Source organism: Pseudorca crassidens, chromosome 3 (assembly GCF_039906515.1).
Source record: "Pseudorca crassidens isolate mPseCra1 chromosome 3, mPseCra1.hap1, whole genome shotgun sequence".
Classification (NCBI taxonomy): domain Eukaryota; kingdom Metazoa; phylum Chordata; class Mammalia; order Artiodactyla; family Delphinidae; genus Pseudorca; species Pseudorca crassidens.
In genome coordinates this window covers 60,853,152-60,876,539 of record NC_090298.1, presented here as the reverse complement: position 1 = coordinate 60,876,539, position 23,388 = coordinate 60,853,152, and the positions used below count along the sequence as shown (strand labels likewise).

The following is a 23,388-nucleotide window of genomic DNA, read 5'->3' as shown; positions in this document are numbered from 1 at the left end:
AGTGATAACAGAACTTCTACAACTCAAATCTTTTTAATCTGCTATGTCTTTCCGTCCAAAATATAGACATTTTCAAATATGTAAGAAAATTAATTAAAATGAAAACTAGCACATTAAAAATGGCAAAGCACTGAAGTCCCTACTCCACTGAGACACAACCTGCAGAATGTAATTAAGCATTTACAGAACAGATGTCAGGAAGAAAGTTACAGAAAAGAAGGTAGAAGAATGACAAAGACTAACGTCATATACTTGGAAATTCCATATTTTTCTAGAAACCAAGTAATTAATAACTATTTTCTTTGGTAATAAGAGTTTAAACATTAATTTTCTAGGTATTAATTAGCACTGTCAATTAGCATACTCCTGTGAAATAAAACCCTCTTTTACAAAGTATTTACAAAGTACTATACCAAGTACAAACTGACAAGCTAATGAAATCCCTTATCTAACTAAAATATTTACTATTATCATTACGTTCCCTAGAGTAGTTAATAATAGTTCCAATAACTGGAATGGTGAATATCTGCTCCACTTTGGGGCACTACATTCTGTAATTCCTGAGGACCAGATCATATGTGTAGACCACTGAGGTTGAGGTATGTGGGTATATAACTTCCAGGATCATTGTCACCAAACCTGAAAAAATCCAATTAAATACCAGACCTTCAACAGTCATAACACTATATTATAAATCAAGAACTTTCTTTTCTGGTTTTGTCCTAGTCCGTGGTCCATTATATTTCTGATTCCATACTAATTCCCTAGTTCTCACTGTTAACAAATTGATTTTTTTTAAGTGAAATGCTTAAAAGTCACAAAATATAAAACAATGACTCATAATAAACATGCTATAAAGAATTTAAGAAAAAGACTCCTCTGTGGTCTAAAATGGATTCATAAAGATATAAGTATTTGAAACAATTTTTAGAAAATCTTACCCCAAGCCTAGAATTAACAACATTACTTCCTTTTAGTTTAAGTTCTTAAACATTTTACAAAATGTAGTTGTCTCCTTTTATTAATAAATATGCTAACATTTTTGTATGTTACTTTACATATAAAAGGTTATTAGATCTCTCTAAAATATTAATCTATAATAACACAATGAACTTATTTAATTAAATAAACATAGAAATATAGTATCATAAGCTACTTTATAAATCTTTACTCTTGCCAAATAGCTTTAAATAAATTTTTACATGCAGCTCCCTGCTTATCTTAATTCAACCTAGGGTTTAATATTTGGTATTCAAGCAGCTAAGAACACAACTATACAGTATTAAAAGGTCTGAGATACTTACAGAATCGTAATAGAATCCAGTGCTGTGATCAAAATACAATCCAGTATTCTCATCATAACTAAATCCAGTCTGTGATACAGCAGCTTCTGCTGCAGCTCTCAAACTTTCAGCTAGTGATGAACCTTCTAAGGATGTATCTTCTGTTGCTAACACAGATGCTGGCTCCTATGTATGATACAATCATGTCAAACAGGACAAAAACATCCTCATATCAATATAAAAGTTAGCAGAACTTGAAACAATAAACAGACCTAAAAACTATTCTGAATAATAAGACCTCAATTTCTGCAATGGAAAGGGATGGCTATCAATTACAATTTGACCCACTTTAAAAAATATGAATTAGTGTATCAGTTAATTCAATTCTGACCCAGTTTTGAAGACACTAGAAGTAAGTGAGTGACCATTACTCAAAACTAAATGCCTAATACCATATGGAAGCAATCCACAAAATCCAGACTGAAATATTCTTTAAGACAAATGATGTGGCTTCTTCAATAATTACAGGCTCAAGGGGAAAAATAATTTTAAAAAAGAGATAGAGAAGAAAGGTATAAATTATACATCACACATCAAGCAGTTGCCCTGTATGAACCTTACTGGGATCCTGATTCAAACAAATGGTAAAAACAAATTTATAAAACATTCTGGGATATTTGAACAGTGGCAAGATATTTGACATAAAGGAAGTATTAAAAAAAATTTGGTGTGAACATGGTATTGTGGTTGCTCAAAATTTTTTGGTTGAGTCAAACGTACTGACAAATTTTGTTTAGTTTATGTACAGCATACATTTTTGCAACACAACAGAGTAGGAAAATAGTTACACATACGAACAAGTTCTAATTTTTGTTTCTCAAAAACTGTATTATTCACTGCATAATTACACGCAGAACATTTACAACCCTTGTATATGTTGTAATAAACCAAAGAAGTCTATTTTTCTACGCAATAACAACAAAGAACAAGTTCTTGAGTATCAACAGTTTCAAGTGAAGCGTTTTATTACCTGTGAATTTGAGGCAAAATGGTCCTCTTGTCCACAATTAACATTTTCTGTTATATCAGTACCAGCATAAGCATCATTTTCTATGTGTGACTGGTCTTTAGAATTAAAAGTAGAAGCTTTGATATCCTGATCTTCCTGAACTGGGAGTTCAGATGCTTTATTTGGAAGATTAACATCATTATAGTATGTCTGATAATAATAATCTATTGCAAAAACAAATTAAGTGATATCATATTAGAATAGTGTATATAAAAAGGACTTAATTCCAAAACACTGGCACTGAACACAAAAGAGCACACGTTGCAAACAAACCATATTTTTATAATTATACACATTTTAACAGATTAAAATTAATGGTCCAAATAAATCTGCAGAGATATATATCTTTGATTCTAATGTCACCTTCAGTTCCCTAGCTGTCAAGCTAAAAAGGAAAAAAAGGTAAGCAGATTTGGATTTTCCATAGCAAGAGTTAAAAGAGAAAACAGGTAGATAGGTTGTGTTCTGTCAAAAAAAAAAAAAATTAGCAACTCTTAAAGTCTAACTACATACCACAGTATACTTCAATATCAAATGACAACATGTCAAGGGCTGACTTTTTCTGTCAAATTTTGCTCATGGTGCTGACTTTTTAAAAAACATAATATTATACAGATATGTAATGTTCATACCATTGCTGTGTTTAGCAATTTGCTAAGTTGCATCTGAATAAAACAAGGCAAAATTTAATGGGAAAGATCATTTCTTGTTATCCCTATTTATTAAAACTTGGTTTCTCAGTTATGTTGCCTCACAACATAATGCCACTAACAAGGCCTGGGTTGTAGGCTCACCCCATTCCCAGGAGGGCCTAGAGACTGACACTGAATTGATGCTAGGTGGAACACATCAACAAGAAAACACATGCCCCTGGTCACAAGTAAGGTCAAATGAGAGGAGATGGCTTACAGCATAGCACATATTACTCAGTGAATGTGCCACTGAAAGCATATTAGCAATATTACGTATTTACAGGAATAACAATAAATTACTACTTTCCCACCAAAAGAGCAAATAGATTATCTGAAAATACCAAATCATATGGAGAAAAGTCAACTTTGTAACAGCTCTCCTATTTATCTAGATGTATACAGATTCTAAATTTAAAGAAAACTCCATGTTAGCATGATTTGAATGTGGTAGTATTAGGATATCTTCACTATAAGCAGAATACCTGAGATTGACCAAGGAGGGTGGTTCTCTGTTTGTACTTCTACATCAGACTTTTTATTATCTTCGTTTCTCCCACAACGGAGTATTTTACTGAGCTCTTCTACCTGAAAGAAAGCAAGGCTTTAGGAAAAATAAACCATACAGCAATCTAATAATATGCACACTATTCTCCTGAAATTACAATAATTATTTTTCCTGGTAAAAGTTTGGAGAAGTACCAATATCAGCTAGTTTCCTTTTCAGAAAAACTGAAAATACTACAATATAATTGGCTTTCACCTTTTACATCTGCAGAAGGAAATGTTTTTATTCTTATATTCTCTATCTAACCTCAAATTATTACCTCCAAAAATCAGACTGACTAAATTAATAAGACTTAGTGAACAGGATCCTTTATTTCTAACAAATAAGAACGTTTTTATACTACTATTTTAATCAGTCAGCAGTTCTCCCTAAGTAGAATTAAATCATTGAATTAAATTATCTAGTATCATTCAGTGTTCTCCACCTGGAATTAACCATTCACTTAAATAATGCCACTCATATACTTTAACATACTTTTTCCTTGAAATAGTAATCTTATAATTAAGTAACTGGAGCAGAAGGAAAGAGAGGTGACTGCCTCAGAGATGCATCTTGCCTCCCTGTGTCTCACTGAATACCAAGGCCATAACAACTGAGTGTGAAAAATACCCATAAGCAGATGAAGAGCAGCCTCATCAATACAGCTCAGTCAGACAGGAACTCAGTGTGAGATTACACCCATTATAAGCACAAAACCAAAAAACAAGCTTCTTTAATGATACATAAAGCTTAAAAAGAGAAAGGTGATAAGACTGATTATATACTGATTATCTGTGCACTTCACAGATTATCAGATCTGCTGCTACCACCAGGGCAGGAACTAGAGTGAAGCGAGCAAGGCACCTAAGGCACAAAATTTAAGGAGACGTTCACTCTCAGCTTCATGCAAGTATAGAATCATACCTGAGAATGAGTGCCCCCTTGAATTTTTCGCCCTAGGCTACTGATTGCCTTGCTCTAATCCTGGCTCTGGCTACTACCACTATTACTATGAACAAGACCATTCATATGGAATCTGCTACATGCTAGGCACTGCACTTGGTACTGTGGGTAACATCTCATTCATTCTTACAACCACCTTACAAATTAGTTGTCCTAATCCCCATTTTACATGTGAGAAATCTAAAGAAAGTAATTTGCACAAGGTTTCTTTGACTCCAAAGCCTGTACATATTGTACTTTCCTGCTAGTTCACCCTCAATTCTCAAGCCAAATTTTCACTGCTCCAGATAAAACACTATCTAGTAATTAGGAATGACAGTTAACAAACTCCACCCACCACCAGGGGAGGCTGACTAGAAAGATAATAAACAAGAATAATTACTATCACTAGTAAAGTTACAGCTTTCTATGCTTTTCAATTTTTCATATTAGACTGCCAGCAAATTAACACTAATAACCAAAACGCTGGCTCTTCAAAGATTAGCAAAAACGTTTTCTTTTAGGTTCTCTATAGCAAGCGGTACTTTTACAATTTAGAATTATAAAAGGGTTTTTTTCACAGCTCACCATATTTTACTCCCCTTTCCCCACAATATTTTAACAATATCTGTAGTCTCCTAGCACAGTCGCTGTGCATTGTAGTTGTCCAATAAATAGTTGTTGAGTAACAAAACACAAATTTTCGGTAATGTCATAACGTTAACAACTCTATACAATGGGCACAGAAAGTCACTGCAACTCAGCGGTTATTTTCATAGATTATTTGATAGCAAAGTGTAACAAAGTTTGATGATACTTTAACGTTCAGCCTACATTTGTGGTTTTAGGAAATGTATCAATATATGCCAAAAGACTAGACAACAGTTTAACTGAAATTAATAATTACGCGGAAATAACTTGTTGGGAAAGAGCGCGACTGCCCAAAACAATCAAGCTGAAAAGATTATGCTGTTTAAAAGTTTTTTTAAAATGCGAGTTTAAATATTTGTCCTTACTGCATGTTATAAGAACAAAGTTAGCTGCTTAGTGTCTCTAACGAAGACAGTTCTATCTTCCCTACTTCCACTAGACTACTCAAGATGAATGCCCAGAACAACCTCACACATAGCTAGCGTTCAGCAATTTACAAAACTGTAAAACAGTCTGTTGACATTTACTTTGATTTAACCTCCACCAGTGTGGTCCTAGCATTCTCATTTTATGGGCCACTGAGGCTCAATATCAGTTCACACATCTAGGGTAAAATAAATGGGATTCTGATTGAAATCCGGCACTTTAACAAACTCAAAAGTGATCTAGAACAAAATATTAGAAATGTGCCTACTGCCAATGGGACTTCACAAGTGAGAACGAAGACTGAAGTACTTAAGTGCACTCCACGGCGGCCACAACTGCAGCTCACGCACTTATCTAAATCGAGTACCCCAACGCTTAGGTTTGTTTCAAATGTACCTGGAATTATCATCGCACTGAACTTTTAACTCTTTCAGGTACTCTATAAAGCAGTCCTGGGCCCTACCAGGGAGACCTTCTGAGACTATCTTAGACTTCGAAGGCCTCATCTCGGGCTGGATGGGGCGTGGGGCTGGAGGCGGACCGCGCACCTGGGTGCGGAGCTCCTGGTTGTTGCTCTCGGCGCTCTGGTACAGCCGCTCTGTGTGATGCAGCAGCTTCTCGATCTCCCGCACTTGCCGCTTGCAGCTCCGCAGCTCGCGTTCCAACTTTTCCACCTTCCGCCTCAGCTGGGCCAGCTCAGGCTCGGGGGAGGGAGGTGGCGATGGCGACAACGAAGGCGGCGGCGCCTCAGAGGCCATGGGGTCCGGCGCGAAGCGGCCCGCGGGAGTGGAGGGACTGCGCTCAAGCTGAGACGGTCGCCGACGGACCCAGAAGCCACGGGAGCGCGCGGACAGCGAAAGGCGGCCTCATCCCCGCACGGCCGCGGCGGCCCGCGGCCATGAGGCCCTAAAGCTGGTTACCCGTAGCCGAGGCGAACTGTGGGCAGCGAGCAAGGGGACCGAGAATGGGCCCAGTCCTCCCGGCTTTGAAACAGTAAAACTTTATTGGTAACCACCTGCCCGGAGACAGAGTAAGCCACCGAAACGTTGGAGAAATGGGCAGGCCAGCGAAGCAGGGACCAGAAGCGATTGGGCCGTTTCTGGGCTGAACCGGAAACGACGGCGCCGGCAGTGGGCGGGGCCGAGACGGAAAAGGAAGCGACGGAAGGCGAGAAGGGCCTCACAGCGCACAGGCGCGCTTTCCGCCGGCTGCGGGGTGCAAGGAACGGGACGGGGCGGGACGGGACTGGGCGGGGCGGGGCGGGGTGGGACGGGATTGGGCGGGGCGGGGCGGGACGTGAGGGCGTGGAGAGCTGGCGGAAAAGGTGCTACAGTAGCCCGGGAGGGATAAACAGAAGATCGCGCATCCTCTGGTCGCGGGGTTTTACCCTTGCACACTTTCAAAACGTTTTCAAACTTTTTGCACAGAGTGCACTTCCTAGTTCCTCGTTTTACAGATAAGAACAGTGAATCTCCAAGAAATGTTTTGCCAGGGTTCATAGAATTGATGCTAAACCAGGACTGTGAACGTAGTGTTCTGACGCTCTGCTCACTTAGTGCTTCTGCGGATTCCGTGAGGTTAGGCCCCCCAGGAAAAGAAAGCAAATTCCTATAGGTCTGGCTTGCAGAGAGAAGCATCCCTAGTGGGAAAGTAAGCAGCAAGATTCTACGGAAGTGGGAGAGAAATTTTTTCTGTTTCAGTGCATCTATTTCGTGTTTCGTCTATGTGAAACAGGCGTTTGTTCAGCAGCCTTTAAACTGATGAGGGCTTCTTGGAACACACTTTTCCTTCTTAACCAACGTCATTTAGAATTAGAGCTTGAGTTCGGAATGCCGGGCTTGAGACCTATGGAGGTCAGCGACTACGTCTTGTCTGTCGTCTCCCAGGGCCCAGCTCAGTGCCTGTCACAGAGCGGGTATCCTTAAATATTTGCTGAACATAAGAATCCTGTTTGATGTCCTAGTTCAGTGGCCGCTCTGTGTGCTTTTTGTCCCGTGCACTGCCCACTAGTTAAGTCACAGGCGGTGAGTTCTCCAGCGGGGACCTACCCTCTCTAGGTCCTGCACACATTATTCCTTAGGCTTTAAGAGTCCAAAATGGCACCACAGTGATCTTCTAGCCATCAAAGGATATTTAGTGAGAAGGCAGAATATGTACTCCCCGATGTAAAATAGAGATGTACTGCCCCCTGAAATCTGACTTACCTTAATGCATTATGACTCTAATCAAGAATTTACCCAAATCTTTTAAAATAAAAGCTATATTTCCCACTTTCTTCACCTCTGGGGGGGGGAGAATAAGGAATTCCATAAACACCACCTGTAAGGTAACTTTAAGGTAAAGGGACTTCCAGTTTATCATTTTATAGATGAGAAATTTCAAGTTTTAACCATTCATTGTAGAAGGAATAAATAAGCTTATTAGCTGCTACCTGAAGCAATGATTTGTCTTAAACGTAATCCATTTAATCCTAAATTCTGACCTATCATGCCACTAGTTTATAACTTACCTCTGACCATCAGTCTGGAAGAAAAGAGTCACAATATATTTTTGAGCAAAAATAAAAGCTTTGTGTATCAGATGGGAATTGCATTAAGGTTCTAGTAAAAGAACTTAGTTTATAGTGGCTTATTAAACAAATTAGGAGGTTACTCTATTACATTAAAAAAGTCTGGAGATGGACTGTCCAGAGCTGGTAAGGTGGCTCTACCAGCTCTTTAGAGACTCAGGCTCCGTCTGTCTTTCTGCTCTTCTATTCGTAGAGCATATTCCCAGCCTCCAGGTCAATTCATTTTACAATATGGCAAGGGACAAAAGGACTTTCCCAAGGCCCCACCCAGTGATTTCTGTTTATATCTCACCCCTTGCTGCAAGTGAGGCTGGGAATTGTGTGTGCGTGTGTCTTTCTGAGCTGGACACATTATTTCCTCTAACAATAAAGCATTCTATAAATATGGAAGATAGAGAAAATACTTGTTGAGTAGGTAAATAGCAGTCTGCCACACCTATTTTTCAAATCAAAAGGTACTTAGTAGAGTGGACAGGGCCAGTGCCCTAGAGAAACATACTACTCGGCACCCTTCATAGTTTGACTTTGTTTTTATAGTATTTTTCCTAAGTTATTATTGATATTTGGTACCTCAGACTGTAACGATACCCTTAGTTTACAACACATTATCAACATTAGCCCATTGATGGCTCTTCTCTTTTTCTGTTTTTGGGCTTCTTTTTGTTATTTTGGTTTTTGTTTTTGTTTTAAAATTTCTCTGTAACCCCAGTCCCCAGTCCCATTACCTCCTTTCTGCCAATATGGGCGCCCAGCCTCGCATGTTTGATATATGACCTTAAATATAAATCTATCCTATCCTTATGTTTCCTGTGTATTTCTTTTACATAAGTAGTATTTGGTTTTAAATCTTATGCTGTTTCTTATATTTTCCACACTAAAGATGTTTTTAAAATTCATATATATTGCTATCGTACATCTAAGTGCTGCATAGTATTCCAAGGTTTACATATACCACATTTTATTTACCTATTACCCTAGTTGTCAACATCTAAGTTATTTCCAATTCTCTATTAATACAATTGATGCCACAATGAAAATCCTTGTTCATGCCACTTTATTGACCTGTGCATTCATTTCTTTGGGATATATAGCAAGGCGTGTGATCTCTGGCTCATAGGGCAAACATTTAATTTCATTACGTTCCGCTATGTTGCTTCTCAGAATGGCACCAACAGTGCACAAGGAGTTCTTTGTCCTCCACATTCTCTCCAATACATAATATTAGTCCCTCTTGTACATTTTTTTGCCATTTTTATGAGTGTAATGAGGTATTTCACTGTTGTTTTAATTTGCAATTCTCTGATTATCAGAGAATTTCGTATATTTATTGAAATGGCTATTTGGACTTTCCCCTCTGTGAACTGCCTATTCATAATTTTTTTGCCTATTTCTTTCCTGTTCTTTTGCAGTTCTTTCTACAATCTAGATATTAATCCTTTACAGTTTTAGATATTGCAGAGATCTTTTCCCAGTCTGTCATATATCTGTTAAATTCATCTATGGTGTCTTTTATTGGACAGAAATCCTTAACTTTTATGAGTCAAATCAGTCTTTATTCAACTTCATTTTATTTCATATGTTTTATGATTTGGGCTTTTGAATCTTATTCGTGAAGTCTTTCTCCACCCCTGAGTCATATTTTCTTTTGTAAGTTTATAATTTTAACCTTCACTTATAGTTCTCTACTTTAACTGGAGGGATTCAGGTGTATTTTTTCCACACACATTTATCATCTATCAAGTTCCCATATATATCTGAGTCCATTTCTGAGCTCTCTATTCTCTTCTGTTTGTCTGTTAGCCAGAACTATTCTACATTCAACACTTTGATTTTGTAGTATATCTTAATATCTGCTAGGGCAAGTTCCCACTCTGCTTTTATTTTTCAAAATTGACCTACTCATGAACCTCTATTTTTCCATGTAAATTTTAGAATGAGTTTGTTGAGATCCTCAAAAAATACAAAGGAATTTTTATTAAGATTGCATGGAATATATAGATTTATTCAGGAAGAAATAGCATAAAACTTTACATTGTTAAGATATCCCATCCACATACATTCTTTTTGTTGTTGTTGTTCAAATTATTCATTCTCTTTTGTCCTTTAATAGAGTTTTAATAATTTTCCTGTAAAAGGTCTTGGGCATTCTTTCTAAGGTATTTCCTAGGCACTCTGGTGTTTTATTGCGAATGAAAATTTTTTTTCTAGTATTTTAGAGAAAGGAAAGTCAAAGTGATGGATAATTTTCTAGCTTGGAGAAAGAAGGTAGGGACCATTGGAGAAGAGTATGTTACACAGGGGAGGGTTGCTTTAGTTTTGATTTTGTTGACCATATGGAGTCTTAGGTTCCTTCAGGACATCCAGTACAGATGCTCAGTAAGTAATGAGCATTCTAGAAGCCCGTCTGAAGCTTAAGAAACAGATATGGCTGTAGAAGTAGTGTGTAAAGCAAACACAGATGGCTCCAAGGGCTAAGGAGATAAAGCAAATAAATGCACAGGGCATAGGGCAGCAACTACTCAGTTCTGGAGAACTGTGAACCCACGTGGGAATGTGAACCCAGTGTTACAGAGCTTCTGACTTTTCAAGGAAAGCCAGAAATTTGGATTCTTATGGGACATCTGTTTAAAAACAATGGTTCAGATTAGAAAAATCATTTCTATGGTTTCATGATTACATCCTCTTCACTGTACATGTGTGCTTCAGGTGCTGCTCTGGAGTCCTATTTTTACCATCACTGCCACTGCCATCTTTGCTCCTCTCCTTCCCCTTTCATTGTTTTCTAATTTGTCTTTCTTTTCCTTTCTCTTTCCCCTTGATTTTATGATTCTGTTTGAAAAAGTTTAACTCTCTCTATATATATGTATCACTAGTCAATAATAGAGCTGTTCTTATCTATGCAGTGATTCAAGTAAACCCTACGTCTAATTTAATCTTCAGCCCTTTGATTATCACTTGTAGTAGATGCTGTGGAAATCACATTAATGGCCCCACTTCTTTATCTATCCTGGAGTCACATCCTTTGCCATGTGACTTTGTGGTTTCCTTCACTATAGAGGCCCTCCCTTCCATTTTTGAATCTGGGTTTGGCTGTGTAATTTGCTTTGGCAGGTTGAATGAGGGGATGTGCCAGAACAGTGGACCAGTTCCCAGCCCATGTCTCAGAAGGCCTTAGTATTTCTGCTTGCTTTCTTGGATTCCTGGCCTTGCCATGAGAAGGACACACCTAGGCATATATGCTGGTCTCAGAAGGAGGATAAATAACACATAGAACAGATCTGTTCCAGCTAAGATACTCTAGCTAAGCCCGACAGAGGCCCCAGGAAAACTGCAGACCCTTTGCAATCCCAGCAGAGATCAGCCAGCCCCACACCACCCCAGATTTGTGAGGAATAATAAATGGTGGTTGTTTGAAGCCACTGAGCTGGAGACATTTTGCATGCAGCCATAACAGATATTAACCTGATCTAAAGCCATTCCAGGAGCCTGTGAGTTTCAGCAGGCTGGAGCCCAAGCACTGAGTTACTAGGATACAGGTATCCCCCGTTTTTCTACAGTTTGAGTTTTACCACTTTGCTTCTACGAATACCTGTTTTTGCTAACAAAAGAAACCTGGAGAGGATTTCCACTTTGATTTAAAAAGGCAAAAGCTGAAAATAGTGTTCAGCATTTGTTTTGCAGCACTCAGAGCAGCGAGCTTGGCACCACCAAGCTCCTTCCTGAGAACTACCCTCAGCATCTCAGCATCAACCTCCGCAGATTTGAACCGTGTCTGTGAACATCTGTTCTTTATCTCCATTTATTTTGTGCACCCATTAGAAAGATGTGTCCTAAGGTATCAGAAAAGCCTAAGAGAGCTCGTAGGATGTTGTGCGTAGCATAAAACTGGATGTGATTGTTTTGATCGTGGTGAACAAAATAGACACTGTGCATGCATCGAACTTGACTGCGTCCACCACTTGTACTAATTGCACCAAGAAAGAGAGATTCTTCAAAGCTGCTGAAGTCACTATTGGTTCTGCTAGGAGCAAAGTGTACAAAGTATACAAAGTGCAGCGTTCAGTTAAGTTATCCTACAGCTAAGGAGTAATCAGTCTTTTCAATAAGCTGAAACAGAAAGCACTGGTTGATGGTGGTGAAAATGTTGCAAAAGTGGGATTTAAAGGTAGTCATGGGTGATTTGATCAGTTTTTGAGGCGAGGGGAGTTTCATAGCTTAAAGTTTACTGGAGAGAGTGCTTCAGCTGATACTGAAGCTGCCTAAAAAGGTCCCAGAAGAACTGAAGGAAATAATTACAGAAGGTGGTTATTTGTGTAAGCAAGTGTTTAACTGCAAGGAAACAGCAGTTTATTGGAAAAAGTTGCCAAGCAAATCATTAATTTCAATACAAGAAAAGCAGGCTAAGGGACACAAAGCATTGAAGGACAGGTTAATGCTAATGCCTATTATTAACACCACTGGTGATGCTGTCCTTAGGCCTCTACTAGGGTACCATTCAGAAAACCCGAGGGCACTTAAAGGCATTGATAAGAATACACTTCCTGTTGTGTTTCATTCACATTCAAGTGTTTGGAATACCCAAGTGATTTTTTCTGAGTACATGAGTGAATATGTTAGTCCTTTTGTTGAAAAATACTGTAAAGAAAATAACCACGATAATAGGTGTCTTCTGATTGTCAATAATTGTGCTGCTTATCCACCTGGCATTACCGAGTATGGCAGTAACATTTGTGTTGTGTTCTTACCACTGAATACAACGTCATTGCTGCAACCGTGTGACCCGGGCCTGATAGCCACAATTAAGGCTTACTCTATACAAAATGTTGAGCTTCCCTGGTGGCGCAGTGGTTGAGAGTCCGCCTGCCGATGCAGGGGACATGGGTTTGTGCCCAGGACCAGGAGGGTCCTGCGTGCCGCGGAGCATCTGGGCCCGTGAGCCATGGCCGCTGAGCCTGCGCGTCCGGAGCCTGTGCTCCGCAATGGGAGAGGCCACAACAGTGAGAGGCCCGCGTACTGCAAAGAAAAAAGAAAAAAATGTGATGTGTTTTATTGTAAGTGCCATTGACAGAAAGGGTGAAATGCCCAAGGTCGCGAGGCCCCTCCACAAGACCACCAGAGTCGAGAGTCAAAGCCAAACGGCAAGGGTCATTTATTGCAGGTTCGAACCTGGACCTCCGCGCACTCGTTGCCGGTGACGCTAAGAGGGCCTGGCGGAGTTTAGTACAGCTCTTTTATAGACCGGTACAAACATAGTCGCCGATTGGTTGACTTTTAAACAGAGACACTAGTCGCCGATTGGTTGACTTTTAAACAAAGACACTAGTCGCCGATTGGTTGACTTTTAAACAGAGACACTAGTCGCCGTCTGATTGGTTGGACGGTTGCGGGGGGGGGGGTCAGCAGGCGTAATTACAGAAGCGAGAGCGGCTGGTTAAGTTTCGGTTTCCTGAGGTTTTGTTTCTTAATTAGAAATACTTAAGGCGGGGCCATGGTCGCAAAAAGAAATAGTGCAAACAGGAGGACTGATACAACCCTAGCAGTGCTGCGGCCTCCACCAGCCCAACGGCAGGGCGTCGGGAGGCTGTGCGCCCAACTTCAGGGGGCGCTCCCAAATGTGGCAAGCCCAGCGCCGCGCCCTGGAATGGTCCTTTTTCGGCCCTTCCCCTCCGGAAAGAACAGAAAAGAAATTCCAGGAAAAGCACAAATTGAATGCAGGGCGTCAACTCAGTCCTATTCTCACCAAACTAGAACATAGCCCCCTCATTCCCCCCTTTCTCATGAACCAGAGGAGCCAATCTTGGGTCCTCAAGGCTCCGTTTCTTCAATTTCTGAGGCCTCGCAGGGCTGATATTGTGTTCTTAATATCATTAGCTGGACTGTATTTATTCTTTCGCGAACAAAATTCATGACTTTACTGAGTATACAGGGGCCTATAGTGAGGAGGAGAAGGAGGCATAGTAGAGGGCCCAGGATGGGGAGGAGGAAGGGGAGCATCCCATGAAATCCTGACCAAAGGGGATTATCCGCTAATTCTTGCCGGCGGCGAGCTAGGTCTTCCTGGAGCTGGTGGATCTTGTTTCTTACAATGCCTGATTTATTTGCATAGAAACAACATTTTTCTTTTAGGGCGAGGCATATCCCACCCTGTTCAGCTGTCAGCAAGTCTAAGCCCCTCCTATTCTGTAGGACCACCTCGGCCAGCGAATCTAATTGGTCCTGTAAGTCCTGAATGGTCCCAGAGAGAGTTTCTACATCTTCTATTAATTGCCTAGACAGCTGACTATAGGAGTGAAGGGAGACCCCAAGACCTGTACTCCCTGTGGCCACAGCTCCTGTAATTCCTAATCCTACCAGGAGGGGTAGGACTGTAATGGCTCGTTTGGTTCTCCCTGCCCAGAGGTCAAAGCTGGGAATGGGCAACGGGGTGTCTCCCGAGATCAGGTCTACATTGGGGAGAAGGGTGGCCAGGGTGCAGACCCCTGTCCAATTCGGGGGTAAAAGGTGTATGCTAGGTTACTTCCACAGACAAAGACAGTGGTATTAGGACTACAGAGGGAGGAGTTCACGGGGATATATTGACTACATCCAGTGGATGAAAGGATTCCCAAGTCAATACTGGCGTTAGAGAGGGAATCGTTCTTGACAAAGCATGAGGTATTAAAGGTGGCTGAAAATTTTGAAAATTGTATGGGGAACGGCTCGGGGAGTGAAGTAGGGTTACATCGTTCGCTGATATTTAAATTGGTGAAGGTGGGGATGGCTATAGGGCGGGGCGGTCCCTGAGGAAGGCAGAGCCAGCAATCCTGTGCTAAGTTGGGGTTGGTGGTATTCAAAAGCGCAAAAGTAGCTTCTAGTATGGACATGGTCTGGGAGTCTAATTCAGAGGGATCGACCTTAGGGAGAATTAGGGGGTGGTAGCTGAGCTGTGGGTACAGATGCCGATAGGCCTCTTCTATTTGTCTTCGGGTTTCTATCTGGCGCACTGCATCCTGGGGCCCCCCACCGTCTGACATATGTGTGGGGGCCCTGGTATTCCAGCATACCGGGGTCCCGGGGGTGCCAGTGCATCCAGCCTGAAGGTATTTATTATCATCACTAATGGTGGGGCTTTTATTATTCTGTAGTATGGCTGTGAAATAAGTCTTGTTATTGGCCCCTATACATTGCTGGTAAGAGGAATAGCACATGCTATGCATCGATTCCTGGAAGGTAGAACAGGGGCAAGTAGCTCGAGGGGGGAGTGGCTTAGGCTTATGGTAGCATTGCCAGTTTTGAGAGGCCCCGGTAACCCTATATTCCTGAACAAGATACGCAGTTATGCCCCCGCAGTCCTGCATATGAGTATACCCTCGGGGAACAACAGGAGTCTCCATAGTACCTCCCCTGCACTCGCACGGTGCACCATATAGTAGTTGTATTAAAGTATTCTTATTGGGGGGAGGGCCGAATCCTCCCCTCGTGGCCCGAGGGTTGAGGGTTAGGACTATCATTAGGGCTATCAGCAGTACCTTGGTCATCATGGGGGAGAGTATGGCGCAAAGTCAGTTTGAGGGGATTGTTCTTACTCCGGTCAACAGTCCAGGTGACGTCAGCTTTAGTGGACTTGATGAGGTCAGAAAATGGGTCCACCGGCTTGACGTGTGTGTGATGGATCCAGGCAGCTATGCTGTCCACCTTGATGGCTGTCGGCGTTGTCAGGATGATCTGGTAAGGTCCTTTCCACCTGGGTTCTAGGGTCTCTTGTCGATGGCGTTTGACAAGGACCCAGTCACCTGGCCGGAGCTGGTGTGGAGTAGGTGGGGGTCCTGTTGCATATAGCTCTTTTAGTTTGGGCCAGATTGTCTCGTGTATCCGCTGTAAGGCTTGGAGGGAAGACAGGAGATTATTTTCTGGGTCCAATTGGATAAGGTTAGTCTTTAGATTAGGGATGATAGGAGGAGGCCTACCATGCATTATTTCGTAGGGAGTAAATCCTAGCTTATAGGGGGAATTTCGCACCCTAAACAGAGCGTAGGGGAGTAGGACTACCCAGTTAGCGCCAGTCTCCATGGTCAATTTAGTCAAGGTCTCTTTTAGAGTTCTATTCATCCTTTCTACCTGTCCTGAACTCTGGGGGCGGTATGCACAATGTAATTTCCAATTAGCCCCAAGTATGGAAGCCAGATCCTGACTTACCTTAGAAACGAAGGCTGGCCCGTTGTCGGACCCTATCATAACTGGAAAGCCATACCTGGGCAGGATCTCTTCTAGTAGCTTCTTAGCTACTATTCGTGCAGTCTCATTCTTGGTTGGGAATGCCTCAGTCCAACCTGAAAAGGTATCTATAAACACCAGTAAATATTTATACCCATATTTGCCAGGCTTTACCTCCGTGAAGTCCACTTCCCAGTAGGCTCCAGGCTGGTTTCCTCTCTCCCGGATGCCAGTGGTTGGCGGGTGGGTGCTGGCATTATGGAGTTGGCAGACTGCACAGTCAGCAACCAGTCGTTCAGTCTTCTCGGAGACATTTTTAATTTTAAGTCCAGTCTGCCTGATGAGATCCTGTAGCCGTCGGGCGCCCAAGTGGGTGCTACGGTGGATCCGTTCAAGGACCAGGGTTCCTAGTCTCTCAGGAAGGAGGATATTGTTTTTAGCGTCCCGCCACCATCCGTCTCTAACCTGGGTTAGAGGAAGCTTGCTCATCCATCTGATGTCATCCTCCGAGTAGTCGGGTTGGGGCGGTAGTTCCCGGGGGCCTGGATCCGGCAGTTGCAGGGGAAGTAATGGTATTGGAGTGTGTGCCGCCTTTCGAGCCGTCTGGTCTGCCAAATTGTTGCCTCGGGTGACTGGATTCGTGGGTTTTTGATGCCCCGGGCAGTGTACAATGGCTAGCTTTTTGGGTTCCCATATGGCCGCTAGCAAGGCCAGGATTTCCTCTTTGTTCTTGATGTCCTTGCCCTCTGCTGTGAGTAGTCCCCGCTCTCGGTATATTGCCCCATGTATATGTGCGGTAGCGAAAGCATACAGGCTGTCTGTGTATATGGTAGCTTTTTGGCCTTTGCTCATCTTGAGAGCTTGGGTCAGGGCAATTAATTCAGCTTTTTGGGCTGAGGTCCCTGGGGGGAGAGTCTCTGCCCATATCACCTCAGTTTCTGATGTTACTGCTGCCCCCGCATACCTCTGACCTTGCTGGACAAAGCTGCTGCCGTCTGTGAACCATGTGACTTGTGCATCCGGTAGGGGCTGGTCACGTAGGTCTTCCCGAACCCCATGGATCTGGGCCAGTACCTCTGCACAGTCATGGAGTGGGGAGTCCAAATCTGGGTCAGGTAATAGGGAGGCAGGGTTTAATGCCCGCGGCGGAGTGTAGCTGATTCTGAGGGGATTTAACAGTAGACCCTGGTAGTGGACCAATCGAGCATTGCTCATCCATCGGTCGGGAGGCTGAGAACCCCGTCGATGGCGTGGGGGCTGGTGACATGTAACTCCTGCCCCATAGTTAGTTTGTCAGCATCCTTTACCATTAGGGCCGTGGCGGCGATCATCCGGAGGCAAGGAGGCCAGCCGGCAGCCACTGGGTCCAATTTTTTTGATAGGTAAGCAACAGGCCTGGGCCAAGGACCGAGGGGCTGGGTCAATACGGCCTTAGCTATGCCTTTGCTTTCATCTACAAAGAGGTGGAAGGGCTTGGAGACATCAGGGAGACCCAGGGCGGGTGCGGATAGCAAGGCAGTTTTGATCTGCTGAAATGACTGCTCAGCCTCTTCTGTCCATTCAAAGGGCGTCTGCTCTTTGGTGGCTAGGTATAGCGGTTTGGCCATTTCAGCAAATTTGGGTATCCATAAACGGCAGAACCCAGCCGACCCCAAAAATTCCCTCACCTGTCGAGGCGTGGTGGGTCTGGGGATGCGGAGGACGGTTTCCTTCCGTGCATCTGTGAGCCATCGTTGCCCCCCTTTCAATAGGTATCCCAGGTAAGTTACCTCAGGCCTGCAGATCTGTGCTTTCTTGGCAGAGGCTCGGTATCCCAGGGTGCCGAGAGTCCGTAGGAGGTTTCTGGTTCCCTGCAGGCAGGCTTCAGCGGTCTCAGCAGCTATTAAGAGATCATCAACATACTGCAGGAGGGTTACATTGGGGTTTTGTCTCCGGTACTCACTGAGATCCTCGTGTAGGGCCTCATCAAACAAGGTAGGCGAGTTTTTGAATCCTTGGGGAAGTCTGGTCCAGGTGAGTTGTCCGTTTATACCTCTCTCGGGATCTGACCATTCGAAGGCAAAGAGTTCTTGACTTTTGGGCCCCAAGGGTAAACTAAAAAAGGCATCTTTGAGGTCCAGCACAGTATACCATTGTTTTTCTGGACTAAGGGCGCTCAAAAGAGTATATGGATTGGGCACAGTAGGATGGATGTCTATGACCCGTCTGTTGACTTCCCTCAGGTCCTGCACTGGGCAGTAGTCTTTACTGTTAGGTTTGCGGACTGGCAGCAGGGGTGTATTCCAGGCCGACTGGCAGGGACGCAGTATCCCCAGGTCAAGAAGCCGGCGAATATGAGGAGTGATACCAGTCTTGGCCTCTAGGGGCATGGGATACTGTCGGACACGTGCAGGATCTGCCCCCGGTTTGATCTCTATGAATAGGGCTGGGCGGTGTTTGGCTAGTCCCACCCCCCCTGTTTCTGCCCATGCTTCGGGGAACTGCTGAAGCCATGACTCTATATCTTGATTTTGGGAGGGTGGTTCCTGGTGAAGTCGGTACTCATCTTCCAAGTTCAGGGTGAGCACAGATATGGGTTGGTCGTGAGGGTCTGTTACGATTGGCCCCTCTGGCCGAAAATGAATTTGTGCTCCCATTTTAGTGAGTAAGTCTCTCCCCAGTAAGGGGCAAGGGCTATCGGGAATGACCAGAAAGGTATGGGTTACCCTTCCCGTGCCCAAGTCCACAGTTCTCTGAGTGGTCCAAAGGTAACGTTTGACTCCCGTAGCTCCCTGGACCCAGGAGGATTTGTTAGAAATTTTCCCGTGGGGCTTAACCAAGACCGAATGCTGTGCCCCTGTATCCACCAGGAATTGGACTGGTTTCCCCTCCACTCGTAGGGTTACCCTGGGTTCGGGGAGGGGGTCCGAACCCCGTCCCCCCTACTTTGTATCATGCGTAAACAGGACTGGGGTGGCGTTCGGTTGCCATTGCCCCTGGTTGGGGCGCGGCTACCTTTTCTTGGGGCATTCCCGAGCCCAGTGGCCCTTTTCCTTGCAATAGGCACATTGATCTCTGTCCAATGGTCGCCTGGGAGGTCGAGTGGCTGGGGGGCCCTCTTGATCTTTCTGAACAATGGCCGCCAAGACTTCAGTCATTTTCTCAGTGGCTTTAAGTTGTTTATCCTCTGGGGCGTCCCGGTTATTAAAGACGCGCTGGGCGATACGGAGTAAGTCCTGTATCTGTTTGCCCTCCAGATCTTCTAACTTCTGGAGTTTCTTTTTAATATCAGGGGCTGCCTGGTTAACGAAGGACATTACAATGGCGGCCTGATTTTCGGGGGCCTCTGGATCCATAGGGGTATACTGCCTAAAGGCTTCCATTAATCTTTCTAAATAAGAGGAGGGACTTTCTGTTTTACCTTGTACGATTGAATATACCTTGGCCAAATTAGTGGGCTTGCACGCGGCAGCCCGGAGACCCGCCATTAGAGTCTGGCGATAAATGAGCAGTCGTCCCCTACCTTCTCCGGTGTTATAGTCCCATTCATCCTGCGGGGGACGAGTTAAGGGAAAAGCTGCATTGATGAGGTCAGGGTTAGCGGTGGGTTGACCATTATCTCCAGGAACCAGTTTTCTCGCCTCCAGCTGGATTCGCTCCCGTTCTTCGGTAGTGAATAGGATCCGGAGGAGCTGTTGGCAGTCATCCCAGGTGGGCTGATGAGTGAACATAACGCTATCTAGAAGAGCTATCAAGTCTTTAGGATTATCAGAAAAACGGGCATTCTGGGTTTTCCAATTATATAGGTCACTGGTAGAGAATGGCCAATACTGGAGTCGGGGGTTCCCTGTCTCATCGGGAGGGCCTATTTCTCGCAGGGGTAGGGCTATGGTGGAATCAGGATGGCGGAACCCTGGGTCGCGCTGAGTGCGTCCGCGAGTGCGCCCAGCCGGCCCCTGGGAATTATTTTCATTGGGCAGGGGGACAGGTAGTGCCTCTGCCTCTCGGTCCTCCGGTTCTGGCCTGGGTGGCCCTCCGGGAGGGGCCGCAGGAGGTTCTACCAAGGGGAGAGGAGCAGAGCCAGGAGCAGGAAGGGGGACTGGTTGTGGGGCCACAGGAGGAGATTGATATGGGGGGGGGTCTAGGAGAAGGAGGTCTTGGCTGTCAGAGAGTATGGGTGCAGTTCGGGTCTGAGGCTTGGGAGGTTTAGTTGGTCGGGCCGCAAGGATCTTATATAACCCTGATGACAAAAAGGGGGTCATCCAGGGAGGAGGGTTTTCTACCAGGTCCTGCCATACCAGGATGTAGGGCATCTGGTCCGGATGGCCTTCTTTTCCTGGCAAGAAAACTCTAGATTTAACTTTTAGGATTATAGGAAGACAAAAGGTACCCTCGGTGGGCCAGCCAACCCCGAAAGTTGGCCATTCAGAGCGGCAGAAGGTAATTAGTTTTCTTCTCCGGATATCCAGACTGAAGTTGTGTCCTCGGGACTTTACATCCCCAAAATTAGCGAGAAGGAGGGAGAGGGGGGTACTCTGTGCTTGGCCCATGTCTAGGTCCTGGAAGAGATTGATTAGAAAAGGTTACTCTGAAAACAAAAGTGATTAAGAGCAGTCCCAATAGCGGAGTCTGTAAAAAGAGGAAGGGGAGGTTATCGCGTGCGCGCTTCAGATGGGCTGTCAGCCCCAGATGGGTCGTGGTGGACGTCTCCAACCACACCCGACTAGGTGTCCTATAGCGCGTCCGCCAGGACTGTCCTAGTCCCCAAAACAGAAGGTACCCTGAGCCGGCTTACTTACCGATCGGTTGTCAGCGATGACCCGTTGACCTGATGTCTGGTGGGCTTGGGGGCATCCCGGACGAGCCCCCAAATGAAATGCCCAAGGTCGCGAGGCCCCTCCACAAGACCACCAGAGTCGAGAGTCAAAGCCAAACGGCAAGGGTCATTTATTGCAGGTTCGAACCTGGACCTCCGCGCACTCGTTGCCGGTGACGCTAAGAGGGCCTGGCGGAGTTTAGTACAGCTCTTTTATAGACCGGTACAAACATAGTCGCCGATTGGTTGACTTTTAAACAGAGACACTAGTCGCCGATTGGTTGACTTTTAAACAAAGACACTAGTCGCCGATTGGTTGACTTTTAAACAGAGACACTAGTCGCCGATTGGTTGACTTTTAAACAAAGACACTAGTCGCCGATTGGTTGACTTTTAAACAGAGACACTAGTCGCCGATTGGTTGACTTTTAAACAAAGACACCAGTCGCCGATTGGTTGACTTTTAAACAGAGACACTAGTCGCCGTCTGATTGGTTGGACGGTTGCGGGGGGGGGGGGGTCAGCAGGCGTAATTACAGAAGCGAGAGCGGCTGGTTAAGTTTCGGTTTCCTGAGGTTTTGTTTCTTAATTAGAAATACTTAAGGCGGGGCCATGGTCGCAAAAAGAAATAGTGCAAACAGGAGGACTGATACAACCCTAGCAGTGCTGCGGCCTCCACCAGCCCAACGGCAGGGCGTCGGGAGGCTGTGCGCCCAACTTCAGGGGGCGCTCCCAAATGTGGCAAGCCCAGCGCCGCGCCCTGGAATGGTCCTTTTTCGGCCCTTCCCCTCCGGAAAGAACAGAAAAGAAATTCCAGGAAAAGCACAAATTGAATGCAGGGCGTCAACTCAGTCCTATTCTCACCAAACTAGAACATAGCCCCCTCAAGGGCAACTCTGAAGCATCTTTATGAGAGATTTGGAAAGGCTACAATATAAAACTGGTAATCAACAACCTTGGAGATGCTCTTGATAGGCTAACCGTCTCGATGAGAAATGGCATTTGGAGGACACTATCCTGAAGCAGTGAAGTATTTTAAGACTTTGAACCAGCAACAATAAATACAGCAAAAGTGACTGTGTTTGTGGAAGTTGGCAAAGATGATGTTGAAGAGGTTTTGGCATTCCATGACCCACAGCTGACAGGTGAAGAGGGTCATCCAGGAACCGACCATGAAGCACTTGTGTGAGCTTTCACCCTGACTGGCAGAGCTGCAGTGATTGCAGAAAAGCATGACTTTAATTTTGAAAGGGCACGTAGGTTTAGGGCAGTTTTGCAGGATGTTTTGAGTACCTACAAAGAATTCTGTGACAGCATATTGCACGAGGCTGAGCGGTCAAGCACATTGTCATATTGCAGGTCTTCCACATCAGCCAGAGCAGACATCACGGCAGGCAGACACAGAAGGTGTAGATGTTAGTGACTTGTCTGCCCTGATGGATTTAGATGGTGATGAGATCTTAATAGGTGACTGTCTTCCTCTCCCTCCTACCTGTCCTCTACCTCCCACCTCCCCAGCCTCCCATGCCTCAGCCTGACACACCATCATCGCTACCTCTCTGCCTTCCAGTGTGCTTACTGTCTTCCCGGTTCTGATAAGTGAAACTACACTGTACCATACATTATTTCTACTTTATCCAGCCTATGCATTTATCATATCACTCCTGCTTTTACCCTATGTTCGTGTTATTTTAGGTTTTATATATTATTTAGTATGATTTGGTAGGTTATTTTTGGGTCTGGGAACACTCACACATTTTTCCATTTAAATTAACGGTAATTGCTTCTTTGCTTTACGCAGTCTTGGCTTACGAAAGTTTACGTAGGCTTGCTCTACTTTCGGATAGTGAGGGAAACCTGTATTCCACAACCGAAGAATACTATCAATGAACTAAAACCTGATTTATATCCAATTTCTTTTAGCGTATCATCAATTCTACATTTAATGAACACTCACCTGTCATAATTTATGTTGAATCTGGTAGCTAACACTCTCCTGTCTGATCCTGCTATTTGATATCACACAAGAATATCTAGGGAGCCATAGCTTTTCAGTAGTTCTGATTTATTGCTCTGTATTACTTCTGGTCAATTGCCCATTAACTGTTTCCTCCCCCTGGAGACCCAAGGAAAGAATGGGTGGGTGTAACACTAAAACCCTGGAGTGATATTAAAGGAAGGAAGCCAAAGGAAACTAGGCAGCCCATCTTCTCCACCCCCAACT

At 44.2% G+C, this 23,388-nt stretch overlaps 2 protein-coding genes across 2 annotated transcripts in view; both read right to left on the bottom strand.

The window, feature by feature from the left end:
• AGGF1 (angiogenic factor with G-patch and FHA domains 1) overlaps positions 1 to 6,734 on the bottom strand; it is a 49,009-nt gene extending 42,275 nt beyond the window's left edge. Inside the window, exons 1-4 of the mRNA XM_067731050.1 lie at positions 6,156 to 6,734; positions 3,527 to 3,629; positions 2,314 to 2,516; positions 1,305 to 1,469 (exon numbers count right to left, since the gene is read on the bottom strand). Of these exons, the coding sequence (XP_067587151.1) occupies positions 1,305 to 1,469; positions 2,314 to 2,516; positions 3,527 to 3,629; positions 6,156 to 6,365 (681 nt within the window). The 5' untranslated portion in view covers positions 6,366 to 6,734. The remainder of the gene's footprint in view (positions 1 to 1,304; positions 1,470 to 2,313; positions 2,517 to 3,526; positions 3,630 to 6,155) is intronic.
• A 10,846-nt stretch (positions 6,735 to 17,580) lies between these two features.
• On the bottom strand, positions 17,581 to 20,898 carry LOC137220559 (uncharacterized). The gene is made up of 2 exons (XM_067730023.1): positions 19,364 to 20,898; positions 17,581 to 19,255 (listed from the first exon to the last, which is right to left on the bottom strand). The coding sequence occupies exons 1-2, from the start codon at positions 20,896 to 20,898 to the stop codon at positions 17,581 to 17,583; spliced, it is 3,210 nt and encodes a 1,069-aa protein (XP_067586124.1).
• Between the last annotated feature and the right edge of the window lie 2,490 nt (positions 20,899 to 23,388).